We start from the raw sequence: 17,957 nt of genomic DNA on the forward strand, positions 1-17,957 counted from the left end.
GTATTACAGGCCAGACTGGGAGCTCTCTGATTAGTGGGAGGCTGAGGGGACATGTAATTTAAACCAAATTAACGTGTAGAGAGAACCTAGCACCAAGCCTTTGATGAAAGCAAATGAAGTAGCAGCAGCACCATCACCTCCATTCCTCCTCCCCAAACCAAAAATATTTATGTTTCTCTAGTCTGTGCTCGTCTCCAGGAGGCATCCTCCAAGATCGTCAGATTCCTTGTTGGACGCTAGATATTTTTATTTGTATCATCCATCATTACCGTGAAAAATACTCAACCCTTTGAGCAATATGCAATTCTTCTAAAGTCCTCTGTTACCAGTTGTGTTAAATAGTTAAATCACATTTCCAAAGACAGTGATCACAACTGTTAATGCTCCAAAGCTCATGGAACAACAGTGTCAACAAACATTTGCCAACACGTGAACCACGCTGGCTTGCCTCAGCCTCTTTCCTTTTCCTCTTGTGCTTTCCATTTCCCCTTTTCTGACATCCACACCTATCTTCCTTTGTGTAATTGCTTCCCCGTTGTCCCTCCCAACTTTCCCTAGTTTCCTTCCCTTTCCCATCCTCTCTCCCATCGCCTGTCCTCCATTGTGCCTGTTGTCTCTCTTTTCCCTTATTTTTTCTTCTCTTTTTGTCTTGTCCTCTTCTTGCCCTCTCTGACATGAATGACCCTAACATAAAATGAATATAACATGAAAATAAGTGTTCGTTCCCAGTTTTTATTTTCAAATCAAAATTTAAAATCTCATAGGCTTCCCTCAGAAAACAACTGAGTTTTTTTTACTTCCATATGGCCTGTGATTGTATCTAATTTTAAAACCAAGTACATGAAATATTTGTTTTTCTTTTAAAACACAGATTTTTAATTACATTTCAAACTGTTACCCCATGTGGCCCTTGGTTGTAATTTATTTTCTGTGGGTCAGTGCCTTGCAATATGAAAAAGTCCTTGCTCCTCAAATACATTCTTAGTAGAACAAGTGACAGGGAGATTAGTATTTAAAAACTTGGTGTACCAACATCCAAACTTTTATTAAAATGAGAACAATGATAAATATTATTTCTTTGATATGTCTTTTAGCCTAGTATCTACCAGGAATTCTCAACAATAGCATCACAGCAGTTACCATGGTAGCAATTCTCAGGCTGATTGATTGAGGTCTTGTCTCGTTAACCTAAAGTTCTTGATGATGAATGTCCCCTGGAGGGTTCTTTTTTTCCTTTTGTACACAGAAAAGAAATATTTTCCATTCACCTGAATCCACCAAGAAGCATGTGGGATTTAATCGCCTCTGTTATTATATTCTTTCTTCTTCAACGTATTAATGCTCTGAAAGTTGCTTAGTCATTTGTAAAATTCAGCCACAGTACTTGCTGCCTTTCATGACAATCCATCAAAGGCAAAGTCAACCAAACTTTATAAGCTGTGTGGCTTTGTGACATGCTCTCTTGACTGAAAACCACATCGAACCTTAACATCTGCATCTTGCTTCACTATTTCTAGCAGAACGCAATGCTTGGCTTGTGTGTGCAGTTTTTTCTTTCTTAATCACTCCAGTTTTATGAAAGATAATTTTTTCCTTTCTTGATAGAAGAATTCATTTATTATGAATACATTTCTAATTCTCAAAATCTATAAATGTACAAAGCTAAAGAATAGGTCAGGTTTTCAACATTTGAAATAGGAAAACTTGAGTAAATGAACATTAGACTACTCTTTTTTCTTGCATGCTGTCACCTTTGATAAACCACTATTTGCCTAAGGAGATGTTTAGTAAAATATCTATAATTATTATTATACTAGAAATATTAGTTTGTCCATTTTTTGTGTGTGTTCTCTGTAGAAATTCCACCTTTACATTTCTTAGTCAGTGCTTTTGGAACTAAAAGTAATGTTTCCTATATTTGAATATTAATTTGAACCTGGCACTTTACAAGATTATCTCGTGTGAGCTTCATAATAGTCTGGTGAGAAAGGTGGAGTGGGTGTTATCCTCTCCCTTTTATAGATTAGGAAGCAAGAGTTTAGGCCTTTGTCCGAGGTCACTGGGCCATACATGTTAGAGTTAAGACTCTATATTTCTTCATCACTGTTTTTCCCACTGTGGGGCTCTGAGAAGACCAATGAATAACATGTCTCTTCTTTGCACTGATCTAAGATGAGAAATAAGACAAAAGAGGAAACAGAACATTAAAATACCACATTTATAACTTATTGAGCACATATTCGAGTATGGGCTTATATTTATGGGCTTATAATTCCAGAATTAGATAGACCTACCCTCCCAGATACACAACGCTGAATACCTACAGTCCACCCCACACAAGGGGCCTATCCTTTTGAAACACAGCAGAGGTATGCTTCATGTGGACTGCCTGACTCTAGAAGATTAAGGCCTGGGCTCTGTATGCCCAGTCAGTCTCCTTAGCACCCCAATGATATCACTTACCCTGCTTCCATAGTGAGGAGCAAGGGGTGGGTCCAAAGGCTGGAATGGTTAAGGAAAGCTCTCCTCATGGAATCCAGAGAAGGGGAAAGAGTCATTACTCCTTTCATATATGCCATCTCTCAAATAGACTGTTATATCTGAAGCATTGGAGAACATTTTTTTTTTCACCACACTGCCCCTCAACATGCTCCTGCCCCATCTTATCTTCCTTATCCTGGGTTTCCCAAGCCAGAAACCTAGGTGTCATTTTTGATTCCTTCCTTTTATCCATGCACTGTATCAAAAGCACTATCAGAAAGTTCTTTTGATTCACTCTCTAAAACAGATCTCATGTCTGTCCATTTTTGTTCATGTCAACTGACTCCAGACCAAATCACCATTATTTTTCATCTAGATAATTGAATCTACCTCCTAATGGGTTTAAACCTACTCTTAACCATTTCCCACACAGAATGTGGATAGGAAGGTGGGGTGAGGTTATTTGAGGAATTTGTTATTTTAGTCACCTTCACTTTGAAGACAAAGAACCATGGGAGACCCATGAGCAGAAAGGAAAATATATCTGAGCTGCCCTGCACTTGTCATCCATGGGAACTTGGGCAGATGATCTGCTCTCTGTGGACCTCAGAATCTTCATATGTAACAGGAATGCTACAAAAATGATTTTTCTAAGACTCTTCCAGCTCTAAAATTTTATCCTAATTATGGAAGCAAAGAGAAGAAACCTTGCAAAACAATTCTGCTTGAGTTGAAAAATTAGTAGTTTTGTAGCAAGGTATGCTTAGTGTTGAATGAGCCTCATGTCTGAGCCACTCATAGTGTTACCAGTGGCTGCTCCAGATTGTTATAAGAGGGACTCAGCACTGCCATCTGGCTGGAAGTGTAGACTAAGAAACTTGTAATAAGCTCTATTTGCATAGTAACATGTTGTCTTTACATATTTTTGGGAAGGCTGGAGACATGCCATTCCTTGGTATTTCCATTGGGTGATATCTTTAAGAAAGAAATGATTTGGGTTCAGGTTTGCTTCTGGGTCTTCCCTTGCACTGCAGTAGAGGATATAGCCAACTATTATGTTGTTGGATTTGAGTCTCTTTGTCTTCAAGTCAAGTATCAGCAAAAGTTTTTATACATAACTAATCCAATCTAAGAACACTAATGATGAGCTCACAGGAACAAGGTAGGCCTTAGACATAGGAATAGTGGGCAAAAGATACTGGGTAATGAATGGTCTCTGCCCTGAACTAACAACTTCACAATCTGGAGGTCTACTATCATAGTTTAATCCCCTCACTATTTCTGGCTTTTCCAACTCTAAGAATCTCTGAACATCTCTGGGAGCCCATTAGCAGTGAACAAGGTAATTAGCGGTTAATACTAACAGAAATAAATTGATCACTGGGTAAGAACAATACTGGGATCAGGAAAGGTTCAAGGACTGAGAAGAGTCAAGGAAAGCTGCAAGGTAAGGAAAGAGGATCTGACTAGCCGGGTTTTGCCACAGGCAACCCATGTTGGCCTAACTTGACTGGGGTAGTCAACAGCCTTCCTCAACTAGATATCCTCTAGCCTTCTAACTATGATTTTATCATCCTGAAGTTCTGATCCCAATTCTTAAATTATAAAAGCAAACAAAATTAAGTAAAAAGGAAGAATTAATGATTCTATTACAGAGGTCAACCACTTTCTCAACATATTTCTATACATTTCTTAGACAACTACTCCAGGATTGTTTTATATTGTAAAGTTTATAATAAAATCTTCCAGAAATGCCTCTTTAAACCTGACATTTTAATGGCACAAGAAAACACTTCTGCTAGTAAAACTTCATCCTTATATTTTATAGGCCTTAAAGTATCAACTGTTAATATAATTTGTTTTTCAATTAATACAGGCAAAAACGCATATCAACTGAACTAACCAAATCAGGTAAAAATTAATATTAATAGCTAGCATTTATTGAGTATATGCCATGTGCTAGGCACTGTGCTAGATTTAGGTATCTCATTTAATCCTCAAAAGCTCTATGAGATAGATTCCATTGCTTTCCACATTTTACATAAGATCCTGGACTTTAAGCGGTTTAGTAACCTGCCAAGTTTACACAGCTAGTAAGTGGCAGAGCTAGATTGCAAACCCAGGTTGTCTGGCTTAGTGTCTAGACTCTATGCTTTTGCTACTATGGGAGATATTAAGGATTATACTGATGTTATGCTCACATATTCAAGGTTGTATTAGTCCTGTCTTTGAAAGAAAGTGACTCTTGGACAGTATTTGAAGTTCAAAAATCTGTTAGGATGCCTTTCAAAAGCAGTGTTAACAATTCACATCCATTGACGTCAGGTGATATCTATATGCAAAGATCCCAGCAATTGTATCATGCTTGGAGAGACTGGGACAAGTTGTCTCAGGTAATGCCTGTGAAGGCAAATAATAGTAGTAATAGCTAACATTTATAAGGAGCATACTATATGCCAGGCATTAACTTAAGCACTTTTTAATGTTAACTCATTTATTTCACACAACCATTGTATACGGTAGATCTATTATCAAATCCATTGTACAGTTGAGGAAACTGAGATAAAGAGAGGTTAAGTAACTTCTCCAGGATCACACAGCTAACAAGTTAGAGAACCAGGTTTTGAACCCAGATTGTTTGGAGCCACAATTTGTGTACTTAAATACCACAACCTAGTGCCTCCATTGTGGTGTATAAACAATGAGTAATGAGCTATTCAGAATCTTTTCACAATACCCTTTACCAAAGTTGTAAGACAACTTTGACATAGACTACACAGCTGATATTTCTGGAAGCTGGGTTGTGAGTGTGCAACATGGATAGTTTCTTTAAAATGAAAACATTTCATTTTTTGTCACAACTGGTCAGTTCGAGAACTTGCTGAGAAGATTTGTTTACATCATTAAGAATCAACTGGAGGAAATTGTTAACAGATTTCCCATGATATTTTAGAGTTATTGATAATTTTCAAGGCAGAGCTAGAGTATTCTCTGAAGATCTTATAATTGCATATATCCATTGTAAAGTAAGAGATGTACACTTGTCTCTGAGAAAAGACCTGGAGCTCTGGAGTATTATAAACAAGCAAATTATCCCAGAATAAATTGCACATTTCTCTTTGCTCTGAAACTTTTTGGAAACTATAGGTAAACTGTAAGTAGAACACTGAAGTTATAGCCATAACAGTCATTTATTGGTCCAACAGGTCTTTGCTGTTTGGCTGGAGGGGAAGCCCTTTGGGGATATTTATTGCTTTAGTCATGGATTGGTTTGATTGCTGGGGACAGTCACCCACTGAAGTAATAAAAAATAGTAAATGTGGTAAGAGATAACATCCCGGAAATAATATTTAGGGAAATCTCACAGAACTCAAAACAGGAAGTAAGTAAAATCTTTTGGAGACAGGATTTGGGAAATGGAGAGTTCTTAATGCTTCTAGCCTGGTTCCCGTTCTGTATTCTGAATGTGGTGGTATATGTATTTGTGTAGCACTTTACGATACATAGAATGGTTCAGCCTGTATTCGATTCATCTTTACTGTTTTGAAAGGTAGGAATCACTGCTCCCATTTTTAGAAGGTGAAGAAACTGAGGCTTAGAGAAGTTAAATGGCCCAGAATTTTGGAGCTAAACAGTAGCAGATCTGGGACAGGGAATTTAGGACTTTTGACATCACAGCCAGTGTTTTTTGTACTTCCAAAGAACTTCTTGTATGACCATGATCATGAATGGTTTACTCAAGGGAATATATCAGGAAATCATATACTTACACATCAACCTTCTATTTTTGGAAAATAAAGTAAAATCAGGATTTCTAGCTTCACTTTCTTTGGTCATTTCATCATTTCTGTGAAATGAGCTGCATTTGGGGAAAGATATTTGCAATTCATGTTGTGTCTACTCTTCATAAAGCAAAATCTTCAAGCTTCTGGGGGACATACTTGATTTGTCCTGTATTTTCCTTCTGCAGAATGCAACCTTTGATAATATATTTAACCACAGACTGGAAAAAAAGTGTGTGTGGTATTGAACTGGTCAACAAGAATGATAAACAGTATTAACTTCTGACTCTGTTCTAGTGCATTAAGTTGAATATAAAGTACTGTTTATTTCCATGGACAGATCTCTGCGGTTTTGGAGCTGCATTTAACAACATGGGTAGTGGCCCTAAGCACTAATGGCTAATTCTTCAAAATAGCATAGTATGGTGAAGAAAGCCCAAGCTATAGACTCAAACATCTCTGAGTTAGCACTTTAACTCAGTTATTGGTAAATTACTTACATTTGGTAAGTTACTTATCTTCTTTTCACCTCAGATTTCGCATGTATATGATAGTACCAGTCATACTCACTTTGTTTGGCTATTGTACTGTATGTATGTAAAACACCTGTACAGATACCAGGTCCATGGTAGGCTCTGAAGAATCAACCAGTTCCAAAATTACCTCAGTTGCTTTATGGTTTAAACTTCACAAGTCTCATTTAGTACCTCTTTTAAAGGCTGACTTACCACACGCAATGTTGGAGGGTTAGGTATGAGGCTCTCTGCTTTATGCTTGTCTACTGGCTTAGAAGACCAAGATTGAAAGCCAAAGTTATGAACTGTCTGCTGCTACAAAGCCAGATTGTGTTGCTGCTCTCCGAGGCAAGTTTTAGTGTCAGTAGAATTTGGACCTGTCCTTTCTGGGTATATCTATGTCCATGTCCATGTCCCCATGTCCATGTCTGTGTCTATGTCTATGTCTATATATTTGGTTAATATCTTGAATTTAGTGTGAAGGGAGGGCCCAGTGGAGAAATTTCCTAAGGAATTCATACTATTTATAAGGCATCAGTGTGAATCATCTGCTCATGACAGATACTGTCTGTGAGGAAAATGACATTGTTTCTTATCAAAAAGCATACCATTCCTTAAATTCCATTTCACAACTGTGCACTGAGTACTTAATATTAGCCAGGTATGGTTGTAATAGTATAAGGCCACATTGCATGAACCATGACTAGAAATTGTCTTCATGACAATATTGGTTAGAATCTATGTCTGAAAGCTGTAATTCATCTTTATACCATAAAAGGAAAAAAAAAAAACAACTATAAAATTTTCCTCTCCAGCATCTTAAATGGGTACCTTACCACCCACATGCACGGGGGCCAGCAGCTCTTCATTTCAGGCAGTTGTTTCAGGTTGCCTCCTGTTATTCTCTGTCTCCCACCAAATGCTCTGAACGTTCCAGTCGTCTTTGAAATAGTATACTTAGATTGTTCCTCTCTTGTTTCACCCTCTGACTGACTGCTTTTGATATATATTCTTCTTGGCTTTCTGATTTGGTCTTCTTTTCAATGCTAAATTAAGGAGACTAAATTTAGGAGCACAAGACAAAAAAACAAAAGGGAAGGGTTTCATTCCAATTGTAAGTTTTTGCTGGTTGCTGTGGATCTGAACCAAGGTCGTTGAAAAGTTTTTATAATTAAGTTTCAGACCACGTGACATATAAAATCAGAATGTGTTGTGGAGATTAGGAAAATCAAGCAGTCCTCTATTAATATCCAGGCTACTAACTTATTAGCTTGGCCTTGTGTGTATTGCTTAATTGCTCATTGGCTGAGTTTCTGTATATGTGAAATTCCTACATGCAGCTCCCAGGGTGTTCTTCCCAGTTGACAAGCACAGAGCCTTTAGAGGTACTACAGTCTCCTGTCAGTGGTGTTTTGGATATAGCTCCTTAGTATCATGAACCACAAAATAGAGCAAGCCTAAATGCTTTGTTAGCCACTGCTGTCAAAGTTGAGTTGAATTAAGTCCAAAAAATATATCCTCAATAATGCAAAAGCAGGATCAAAAAAGTAACTCATTCTTGATTAAAATACTATGCCAGCCAAGGGGGAGATGGGTGATACGACTGACTGCTTGGAGGCTTTGGGCTTCAATGGTGGTGAATTGTTCAGATTTTTTCCTCTAGTTACGTGTTACAGTGATTTAGTACAAGGTTGATACAGAGCACTTTTCAGCAAGAAAAAAATGTCTTGGTTACAGACCTCTTGCCCCTAACTGTTGTTTTTAAAAACTTATGTGCAACATAATAATAATTTAAGAGACTTCATAGCAGAATATCTTACATACTTGCAGGATTTTAAAATCAATTTTACCATTCTGAATATTACTTAACAAAATTACATAGTGAGGCCCATTGTGGGGAGACCAGAAAATATTTCATATAAAATTGATTACCTACACTTTAATATTTTCCAACATGCACACAAGATTATTAATTTTGATTAGTCACCTACCTTTAAAATTCTATATATAGTGAAAGTTGTTAGCTCTTTTATAATAAAAAATAGATAAAATATATAACTAGTGTGATTTTATTTAATTATATGTACCTTTAGAATTACTGCATATTTTTGCAGTATGTGAAGCCAGCTGAGTCTATACAAGAAAATTACATTTACTAATTGTCCCCTTTGATCACACAAGAAAGCATGCTCATCACTTAGACCTCTGTGGAAACAGAAAAAAGGATAGTAATATTTATACTGTTTCTTTAAAAATTTTTGAAAAGAAAGCAAAAACTTCTTATATGGGAACATTATTTTTGTATGATCATCTCAAGTTTTTGTTACATAATAAATATGGGTCTTATAAGAAACTTCTGCTTAATGAAGTCCTTTAATTCACAGGCATGTTCAGGTGATTGTATTGTAACTTCTAGGAAGAGGGCTTGAAATATTTTCTTTTCTTGGAGAGGATACAGGGCAGATGTGAAACTGGACAGATAGCAGTTCAAAAGGGGAATTAAGTGCTTTGGCAGCTTAACAGTGTCATCTGTCACACAAAATATTATGGAAAAACTGGAAAACCATTGCCATGTGGACTTAAATATTGACCTCTGCTACTTTTGAAAAAAATATTATTTGGTGTGAAAATAGTTCATTGTAGTTTTTATCCTATTAGTGGCTAATACTTCTTTGGAGAAATAACATAGTTTTTTAAAAAATGAAGTGGGCCCAATATCACAAGACTCCTTATTATTAATAGGGAGGCAGGAGGGCCAGAGTTAGAGAGGCTGCACTGCTTCAAAGTATGTTTGAAGGTGGAGGGTTATGCAATGAACCAAGGAATGCAAATGGCCTACACAGAAACTAGAAAAGGCAAGGGAATTAATTCTCCCTTAGAACCTCCAGCAGGAACATAGCCCCCTGAGTTTGATTTTAGGGCTTTTGACCTCCTCTTACAAGAGAGTAAATTCATGCTTCCTTCCTTTGGTCTTATGGGTTGAAAGACTTTCCCCTTGTATACCATGCCTCATACTCACTCTATGAAAAGCGTTGAGTATATTTTATGGAATGAATAAGGGCTCTTTGCATTAACATGTTTCCTCATTTGTATGTTCTAAAATTATAATTTCCATTATGGATGTTCTCAAACTTGAAGAGTTTGAGCACTTGGCTACAAAAGACCCAAGGTGGAATCGAGATTCTTGTTAAAACAATCACTCATATAGGTTAAATGGTGCTCAAGACTAGTTGGCTTAATCATGAGCCCTGGAAAATTTTACTATAAAATGCTGGAGAGAGAAGTCTTAAATACAGAGAGGATACAGTGGATCTTATGTGACCCATTCTTACCATGAGTCTGAGACCTGGATAAGATTTAAGCCCCTGGCTCCTACCTTGAGTTGCTTCTCTGAAAAAGTGTAAAGGAGAGAGGATGGATTCCCTTTGGCTTTCAGGCTTCTTATGTGCCTCTAAAATATATCTCTTTGGGGCTGGGGTTGCTGAATGCAATGAACATAGCTCTTTTCTCAAGGACCTGAAAGCTCAGAATGCAGGAGTTGGTTCTTTCTGCAACCTTAGGACCTTGCAAGTGGGTCCCTTTTTCTGGGTGTGCTCTGTGGCATCACATTCAACTGAGGAACTTACAGAAGAGGCTACAAGTACGAGATCCTAGATCAGAACTGTATGCAGTTACTATTCTCTGTGTAGTGAGCAGTTCCATTGCTAAAAATTAAAAATTGCTTTTGGCCTTATGACTTTGTCTTTTTAAATATTAAAAATTATAGCTGAGTGTCACATGCAAAAATAGGTCTGCACAAAAGACACTAAGAAGATCCCTGCACTTTTCAAGAGCAGTTGTAATTAAAATATCTGATGTAGGGAAATATGACATAAAAATACTAGAAGCTAGAAGAGTCTACCACAATCATAAGAAACTCATTCCAGATTTTAACAACCATATTAAAGAAGCCCTTACCTTATTAGAAAACTGTCCTGTTGTAGATCATTTCTTACTCTTTTGTCCTAAGGGAGATGCATAAAAATTGGACACCATTCTCCATGTGATATTTCATTATAAACCTAGAGGCATTCAAGTTTCCATTTTCAGCAATAAATAGGCTCAATATTTCTACATTCTTATTGGTCCTGTTTCCTCCTTACCTGGCATTCTATGAAGCTTTGCTGGTGAGTGTGGTAAACTCTGGAAGACCTCAGGTTAAAAGTTACTGAACATCCCTGGCCGGGCGTGGCTCAGGGGTTGAGCATTGATTTAGGATCCAGGCAATCGGAGTTCGATTCCCGGTCAGGGCACATGCCCGGGTTGCGGGCTCCATCCCCAGTGGGGGGCTTGCAGGAGGCAGCTGATCAATGACTCTCATCATTGATGTTTCTATCTCTCTCTCTCCCTCTCCTTTCCTCTTTCTGAAATCAATAAAGATATATTTAAAAAAAAAAAGTTACTGAGCAGAGTGCCTCAACTTTACTTACTTTCCATTCCAACTCCTTTTCCTAAAATTAAAAAAAGTATACATATATTTATATAACATATAATATATAAAAATACATTTATTTATATATCTCAAACTACTTTGGGGGGCAATACCACTGTGTGGATGGCTCATAGTCCATTAAACCTCAAAACATCCACAAGGGAACTTATGTTCCCCAGTCAAAATCTGTTCCTCCCTGCATTCCTCACTCAGCGATCACGCCACCACTCACCCAGTTACCTGTACCAGGTATATGGAGTCATTTTTGACTTCTCTAACTTTAACAACCTTTCATTAAATTAATCAGCAAGTACTTTTGATTCTACCTCCTAAATATCTTTTAACTCAGCCCATTTCCCATCACCCCAACCACCACTAACCATCATCCCGCTCCAGAGATAGCCTCTCTCTCACGTGAATCTCTTGCTTCCAGTCCATTTTTTACACATAAGCCAAAGAGGTCTTTCTAAAATGAAGAATCAGTCATACTGCTTCCACCCACCTTCTTAAAACCCTCTAGTGACCCCGCTTCCTTTGTGATAAATTTACAATTCTTAACCTGGTCACTAGGCCCCCTTCATCAGCCTGCAGCTGGTCTTTCCTGTCACATCTCTGACTCTTCCCTTGAAAGCCATCTTCATCTTCTTTTAATTCCTCAAATTTACAAGCTTTCTACTGCCAGTTTTGAATACTGTTTCCTCTTCCTGGGACACGGATCCTTTGGGTATTGGCTGAAACATCTCACTTTCTCGGGAGATTTTTTTCTGACCCACTAGATGCAGTCAGTCCCCAGCTGTGTGTTCCATCATGCCTTGTTTCCCCCATTACACTGATTTGTGGGCACTGCTTGGCCAGCAAAACGTATTTTTTGCTATGTTTTGTTTTTGCACTTTTATTCCCTCTGTAACATTAGAGTAATGTGTCTCTTCATCTAATTATTTCCCTAGTTTTCTTCATCTCCTACTATTAATTTATACCTCAATTTTGGGCTCAGCTTTCTTCATTTTATAAATTGGAAAATTAATCTACAGATTAATACACATTAGGAAAGTGTTTTATTGTATCAGCTCTTCTGATCTCCCCTTAGATGGATTATATCAAGTTTTGAGTGAATTTGTGAGAACTATCCTGTAAATCGTGTAATGGAGACATGGACAAACTGTATTTTAAGATGCATTATTTGTAAGACTTAATGAAATCAATCTTTCTTCTCAGCTTTTCAACAGTAAGATTACCACTTACCACATATATCAGCATAATTATTTTTTTCTCCTTAAGTTGCAAGTTTATCAGATGGGTGTAGAAAGTTGAAGAGATGATGGGAAGGGTTTATAACATTTTTGTGCCCTGTAGTCATGCTGAATCGTTCTGTTGTTTTTGTGTGGCTTTGGATATTTTGGCAAAGAATACCCCACAGTGTTGGTGGTTGGTCTACTCAGAATTGGGCATTGGTGGATGGAGCCCTTCTCCAGGGATGCAGATTATCACAAAGGTGAGAACAGACAGGCCATGCCTACTCCAGAGTGGATTTTCAAGTTCAGTCTAACATGGGCCACACCACTGGTATGCAACCACCAGAATTCATGTCACTCTTCCCATTTTAATACTTTCTATAAATGAATTTTATTGATCTCACTCATGATTAAGCTCTTTATCATTTAGGAACATTGCTCTCATATGAGAATCAACTATGAGCATTTAAAAAAATACCAATGCCCATTATTAATTGATTCAATTTGGGATGTGGTGGTGCTCAGGGATTGGTATTTTGAAAACCTCAGCTAACTCTCACTTGCGGCCAAGGTAGGGAACTACTGATTTAGGTCATAGGATGTACGTCACCTCGCTTACTAAACTGGTTTATCAACCTTCTTGACTTTCTTTATATGTAGACTCACCATCTCAATCTCCCCATTTCAGTAAAAGGTTTTCAAATTAAAACCTGAGATTCATTCATCTTTCTCTAGTCCCCCACCCCCAACCAATCATCCATCAGGAAACACTGTAGACTGAACTTCCAATATATCTATCTAATTCTCCTTACCTTCATTGCCTTTCTCTTAACCCAGACCATCCTCTTGCCTTACCTGGACCACTGAAATTTCCTAACTGGATTCCCCTATTCCAATCCTGTGTCATTTCCACAAAGTTCTTAATTTTTTTAAAAAAAGTCTTTAAATTTTTATTAAAATATATTTCAAACATTTAGATAAGAATAGGCCATCAATGTTTATAAAATTTCAACATTGTACTATATTTGCTTCATAGTTGTTTTTGTTTAAAGAAGGAAAATTTGTGGTTAAAGTTCAAGCCTCCTCCCTCTCCCTGATGCCATTTCCTCTCTTCCTCCCCAGAGGTAATCACTTATATACATTTAGAGTTTATTATTCCCATGTATGCTTTATAATTTTGCTTCATATTTGAATCCATGCATAATATTTAGTGTTGTTTTTAAATATTGGTAGTATTATAGAGGGGCTATCAGATTGTAGCTTGTTTGTTCCATTTAACATGTTTTTGATACTTGTTTACACTAATACAAGTAGCTTTAATTTATTCATTTAAATTGCATCGTATGCTATCTAAACAAGAGATCATAATTTGTTTATTTTTCTGTTGACCAATATGCAAATGGTTTTCAATTTTTTTTCATAATTGATGTCATAGTAAACATTGCTGTATCTGCCTTCTGTACATGTGCAAAGTGTCTCTAAATATACGCTAAGGAGTGAAATGTGGGGCCTTAGGGCCTTTTCAACTTTTCTATATTTTGTAATTGCAGTACAATCTTAAACAAACCTATTACCAAAAAAAAAAAATGTCATGGAGCACCTACCAATATGCCTTTATAAAGACATAAACAAGAGAAACAAACTTTCTGCTGTCTTAAATCATAGATATTAGTTGGGAGAGAACAAGTCAACTAATAAGATGATTTCAGATAATGCTGAGTGCTGGCTAATGAGTCATGCAGCCCTTCTGCTTTAAGGTCTTAAGTGACTTTTCTTTGCATTTAGGATTAATATAACTCCTTTCCAGGCCTGTAAGATTTGGCACCCCTCCCATTCTTCCTTTGCCTCCCTCTGCTCTCACCACATTGACCTTTGGGCTTTTCCAACTTGATTATTCCTGCTTCAGGCCCTTCACATGTATTGTTCCAACTTCCTGGAAAGTTCTTACCACCATTTTTGGGCTCATTCTTACTCATGATTCAAGTCACAGTTTACCTGTCCTGTTTTCTGAGACACCTTCCTTGACCTCCATAAAAATAGGTCCCTCAGACTAAGTCTCTCTCGGCACCTTGATCTTTTCCTCAGTATCACCACAATATATGATTTTACATTTATGTGCTGTCTGCCTCACCTACTAGATGCAAATTCCACGAGGGCAGGTTATGATTATAGCAATAGCTTTATTAACTGTGTTTCACGTACTCACAACTGTAAACCTACCTTTGCCCGCCTCTGTACATTTCTCTCTCTCCTCCCTACAATGCACATGCAGCTCATATTCTCTGTCTTATTTTTAGGATCGAAGATTCAATGACGAAATCGACAAGCTAACTGGATACAAGACGAAGTCACTATTGTGCATGCCTATCCGAAGCAGTGACGGTGAGATTATCGGGGTGGCCCAAGCGATAAATAAGATTCCTGAAGGTGCTCCATTTACTGAAGATGATGAAAAAGTAAGATTTCATGCCTTTTGTGACTTATACTCTCCTTTCTTGATCACTGATTGCTATTCTCTCTGAAAGGACAGGAATTATGTGAATAGCTGTTGGATTAGCCCATTCATGAATCAAAGAGCTTTTCCTCATGTCATACAATATGTAATGGGAGCTTTTGATATTTTACAGAATAATTGAAAATAATTACTTCGTTTTTTTCTTAGCTTGCTTCTCATTACAAGCTTCAGCAGTATTCTTATTATTCCCAGGTCTTTATCTTTCTTCTGAGTGAGCCTTTTAATCGAGGGCCATACCACCAGCACACGTGGTCCAAGGGAGAACGGAGATTGAAGGGTTACTGTGTCTCAGAGACTCAGCATTTCTCTTGTATTTTTATAGCTACTACGGAGTATCATTTCCTCAGTTCTTACATCAAAATCTCAATAAAATGAATGTTATTTAATTGTTATTTCAAATTGCTAATAAAAAGAACATTATTTTCATCCCTGAAGAGCAGTTGACTTTGGTAGGAGTGACGTGACGTACTTTGCTTGGAAATTTGAAGTTCTTTCACCAGTAGTTTATTCACCATTTCATATTAAAAGAGAGACTTTTCAGAGTTGAAGTTCTGTCTTTGAAGCTCTTATCTTCATATTAAATAGAATCTGGTGGGATATTTATAAAATTTGTGTAAAAGCAAATCTCAAGTTAGTTTGTTTAAGTCTGATGACTGCCATAATCCTATTTGATTAAAAAAGACACTTTATAATTTAACCTTCTAGATGTGAGGTTGCTATTTGCCAGTGCTAATTACTAATGCATTAAATTAATGCAAATATTCTGGTACAAAAGGCCAACATAATACATGATTATAAGGAAACAAGATTTTTAAGTGAAGAGGTCATTTCTATAGTTGAATTTGAACAGCCCAAATCTCGGGAAAGGTTTATAAACCTTTAGAGCATGATAAGATCTTAGACAATTTCTTATCAATTCACTAAACGATGACAATGTACAAGGCACATGTGTTGGTGTCATAGAAGAGATATTATAATAATAATATCTCATAGGGCTGTGGAGGATTAAGTGAATACAGGGGGAAGACTTGGAGCAGCACCTTGGACATAGTAAGTCCTCATAAAAGATTAGCTTTTACGGACAGCCCATTAATACATGTGAGATACAGTCAGGTCTCAGTTAAAAAAAATTGCCTCTGCATAATTTAAATCTATAGATTTTTATTAAGCATAATCTATATGCCAGTTGCACTGTTAGAGTTTCAACCATGAGAGATATACTTCTTTATAAATTCACAGTTTTCTTGTGTGGTTGTTAATGCATACACTGTTTTACTTGATTGTACAAGGTTATGCTTCCACTAATTTAAATTATATTCTACTTTTTAATGTGAAGTTATTTCTTACATATTCATCTACATATGAATGTAGTCTACATTGCCATTTGTAGGATTATGAAGTTTTCTTCTTTTTCTACATCACTTACTTTGCTTAGTCACTGCCCTATTACTGGAAATTTGGGTTGTTTCCAGTTTTTCACTAATACAAGTAACCCCTCAATGAACATCTGGAACAAATTACCTTTATCTTTGTGTTATTTCCCTAGGGTATGTATATTCCAAAGACTGGAATTGCTGAATCAAAGGGCAAGAAAAGTTTTATACCTCTCATTCAAGTTATCAAATAGTTTTCAGAATTATTGAACCCATTTCCAACGGTAGCAGCACACTTGTACCTCTTCCTGCAGAGTGATGCCATCTTTCTTCAAGTCACATTTTAAAGCTCGAATTACTTTTCCTTAGTGGGCCAGGTAGGCTGCAGACAACCTTCTCCCACATTCACCGGCATAAATTCCTGCAATAGTAGTTTCAATATTACCTACAAGTAAGGAAACAAGGAAGGGAAATGGAGCCCTGGTGTTTAGTGTTAAGTAAGGGGCGCATATCAGATTGCCTTTGAGGCAGGCTCAGGTCTTCATCCTGCTGTTTTTTAGCTGAGTGACCTTGAGCAAGTTGCTTAATCCCTCTTTTTTTTTTTTTTTTTTTAATTCTCACCTGAGGGTATGTTTATTTATTTTAGAGGGAGGGGTGGAGAGAGAAAAACATGGATTGGTTGCCTCTCGTATGTGCCAGGACTGGGGATCCAACCTGGAGCCTAGGCATGAGCCCTGACCGGGAATTGAACCTTTTGGTGTACAGGACAATCTTCAACCACTGAGCCACCTGGCCAGTGCGCTCAATCCCTCTTTACCTCAGATCTTCCATAGTAGGGTTGTTGTGAGGAGTAAAATACATAATAGATGTAAAGTGCTTAAGGAAGCACTAATTATCATTAAGTAAGCTTCATGAAATCTCACCATCTATTTCGAGGTCAAACTTCCCTTTTAATGACATTAATTTCATTATGCTCTTTAACGCTCTTGCATAATTAGCAAGAATTTAATCAGCAGTAGTTAGAGTGTTGTGTAAAATATAGTCTACCATATGCACATGTTAATAATTTAAGTTATATACCAACAAATTAGAGTTTGGTAATTCATGCTGGAAGTGCTCACAAAGGCTGATTATACAGAAGAGATGGTTGGAATTTTCTGTTTCACTTCATGGGTTTGCCGCCAGTGTTCCTGTTTTTCAGTGATATGTACAAGCTAGCTGATTTAGGTGGTATGACATCCAATTACTTTATCACTTCGTTATTCCTGGTGAGTAAAGGGAGATATTCTTTTGCAGAATAAAATGATGAGACCTGGATGGGAGCAGACTTCTGTTATTTATCAAGATGTATGGGCACCCCTAGATGAAACCTGGTATCTGGAAATGAGCACAGGCTCTTATCCGCCTTTACCAGGTTGCCTGTACCTGGGCCCCAAGGAGCCATTTCTTACTGCGGTTGCATGAAGAATATACGTATTGCAGATACTTTCCAAGAGCCGACATATAAGCAGTTGTGGCTTGAAGTTGGTTTTGGGTTAATCTCTATAGGGTTTCTTTAGCTTGTGATCACCTCTCTCCAGCTCATTAT

At 37.3% G+C, this 17,957-nt stretch overlaps 1 protein-coding gene across 1 annotated transcript in view; it reads left to right on the forward strand.

Moving 5' to 3' along the window:
* The window catches only part of PDE11A (phosphodiesterase 11A), a 253,430-nt gene that overhangs the window by 18,541 nt on the left and 216,932 nt on the right, over positions 1–17,957 (forward strand). The window contains exon 2 of the mRNA XM_016209449.2: positions 14,779–14,937. Within this exon, the coding sequence (XP_016064935.2) occupies positions 14,779–14,937 (159 nt within the window). The remainder of the gene's footprint in view (positions 1–14,778; positions 14,938–17,957) is intronic.

This window comes from Miniopterus natalensis, chromosome 8, assembly GCF_054644295.1.
Source record: "Miniopterus natalensis isolate mMinNat1 chromosome 8, mMinNat1.hap1, whole genome shotgun sequence".
In the NCBI taxonomy this organism is placed as follows: Eukaryota; Metazoa; Chordata; class Mammalia; order Chiroptera; family Miniopteridae; genus Miniopterus; species Miniopterus natalensis.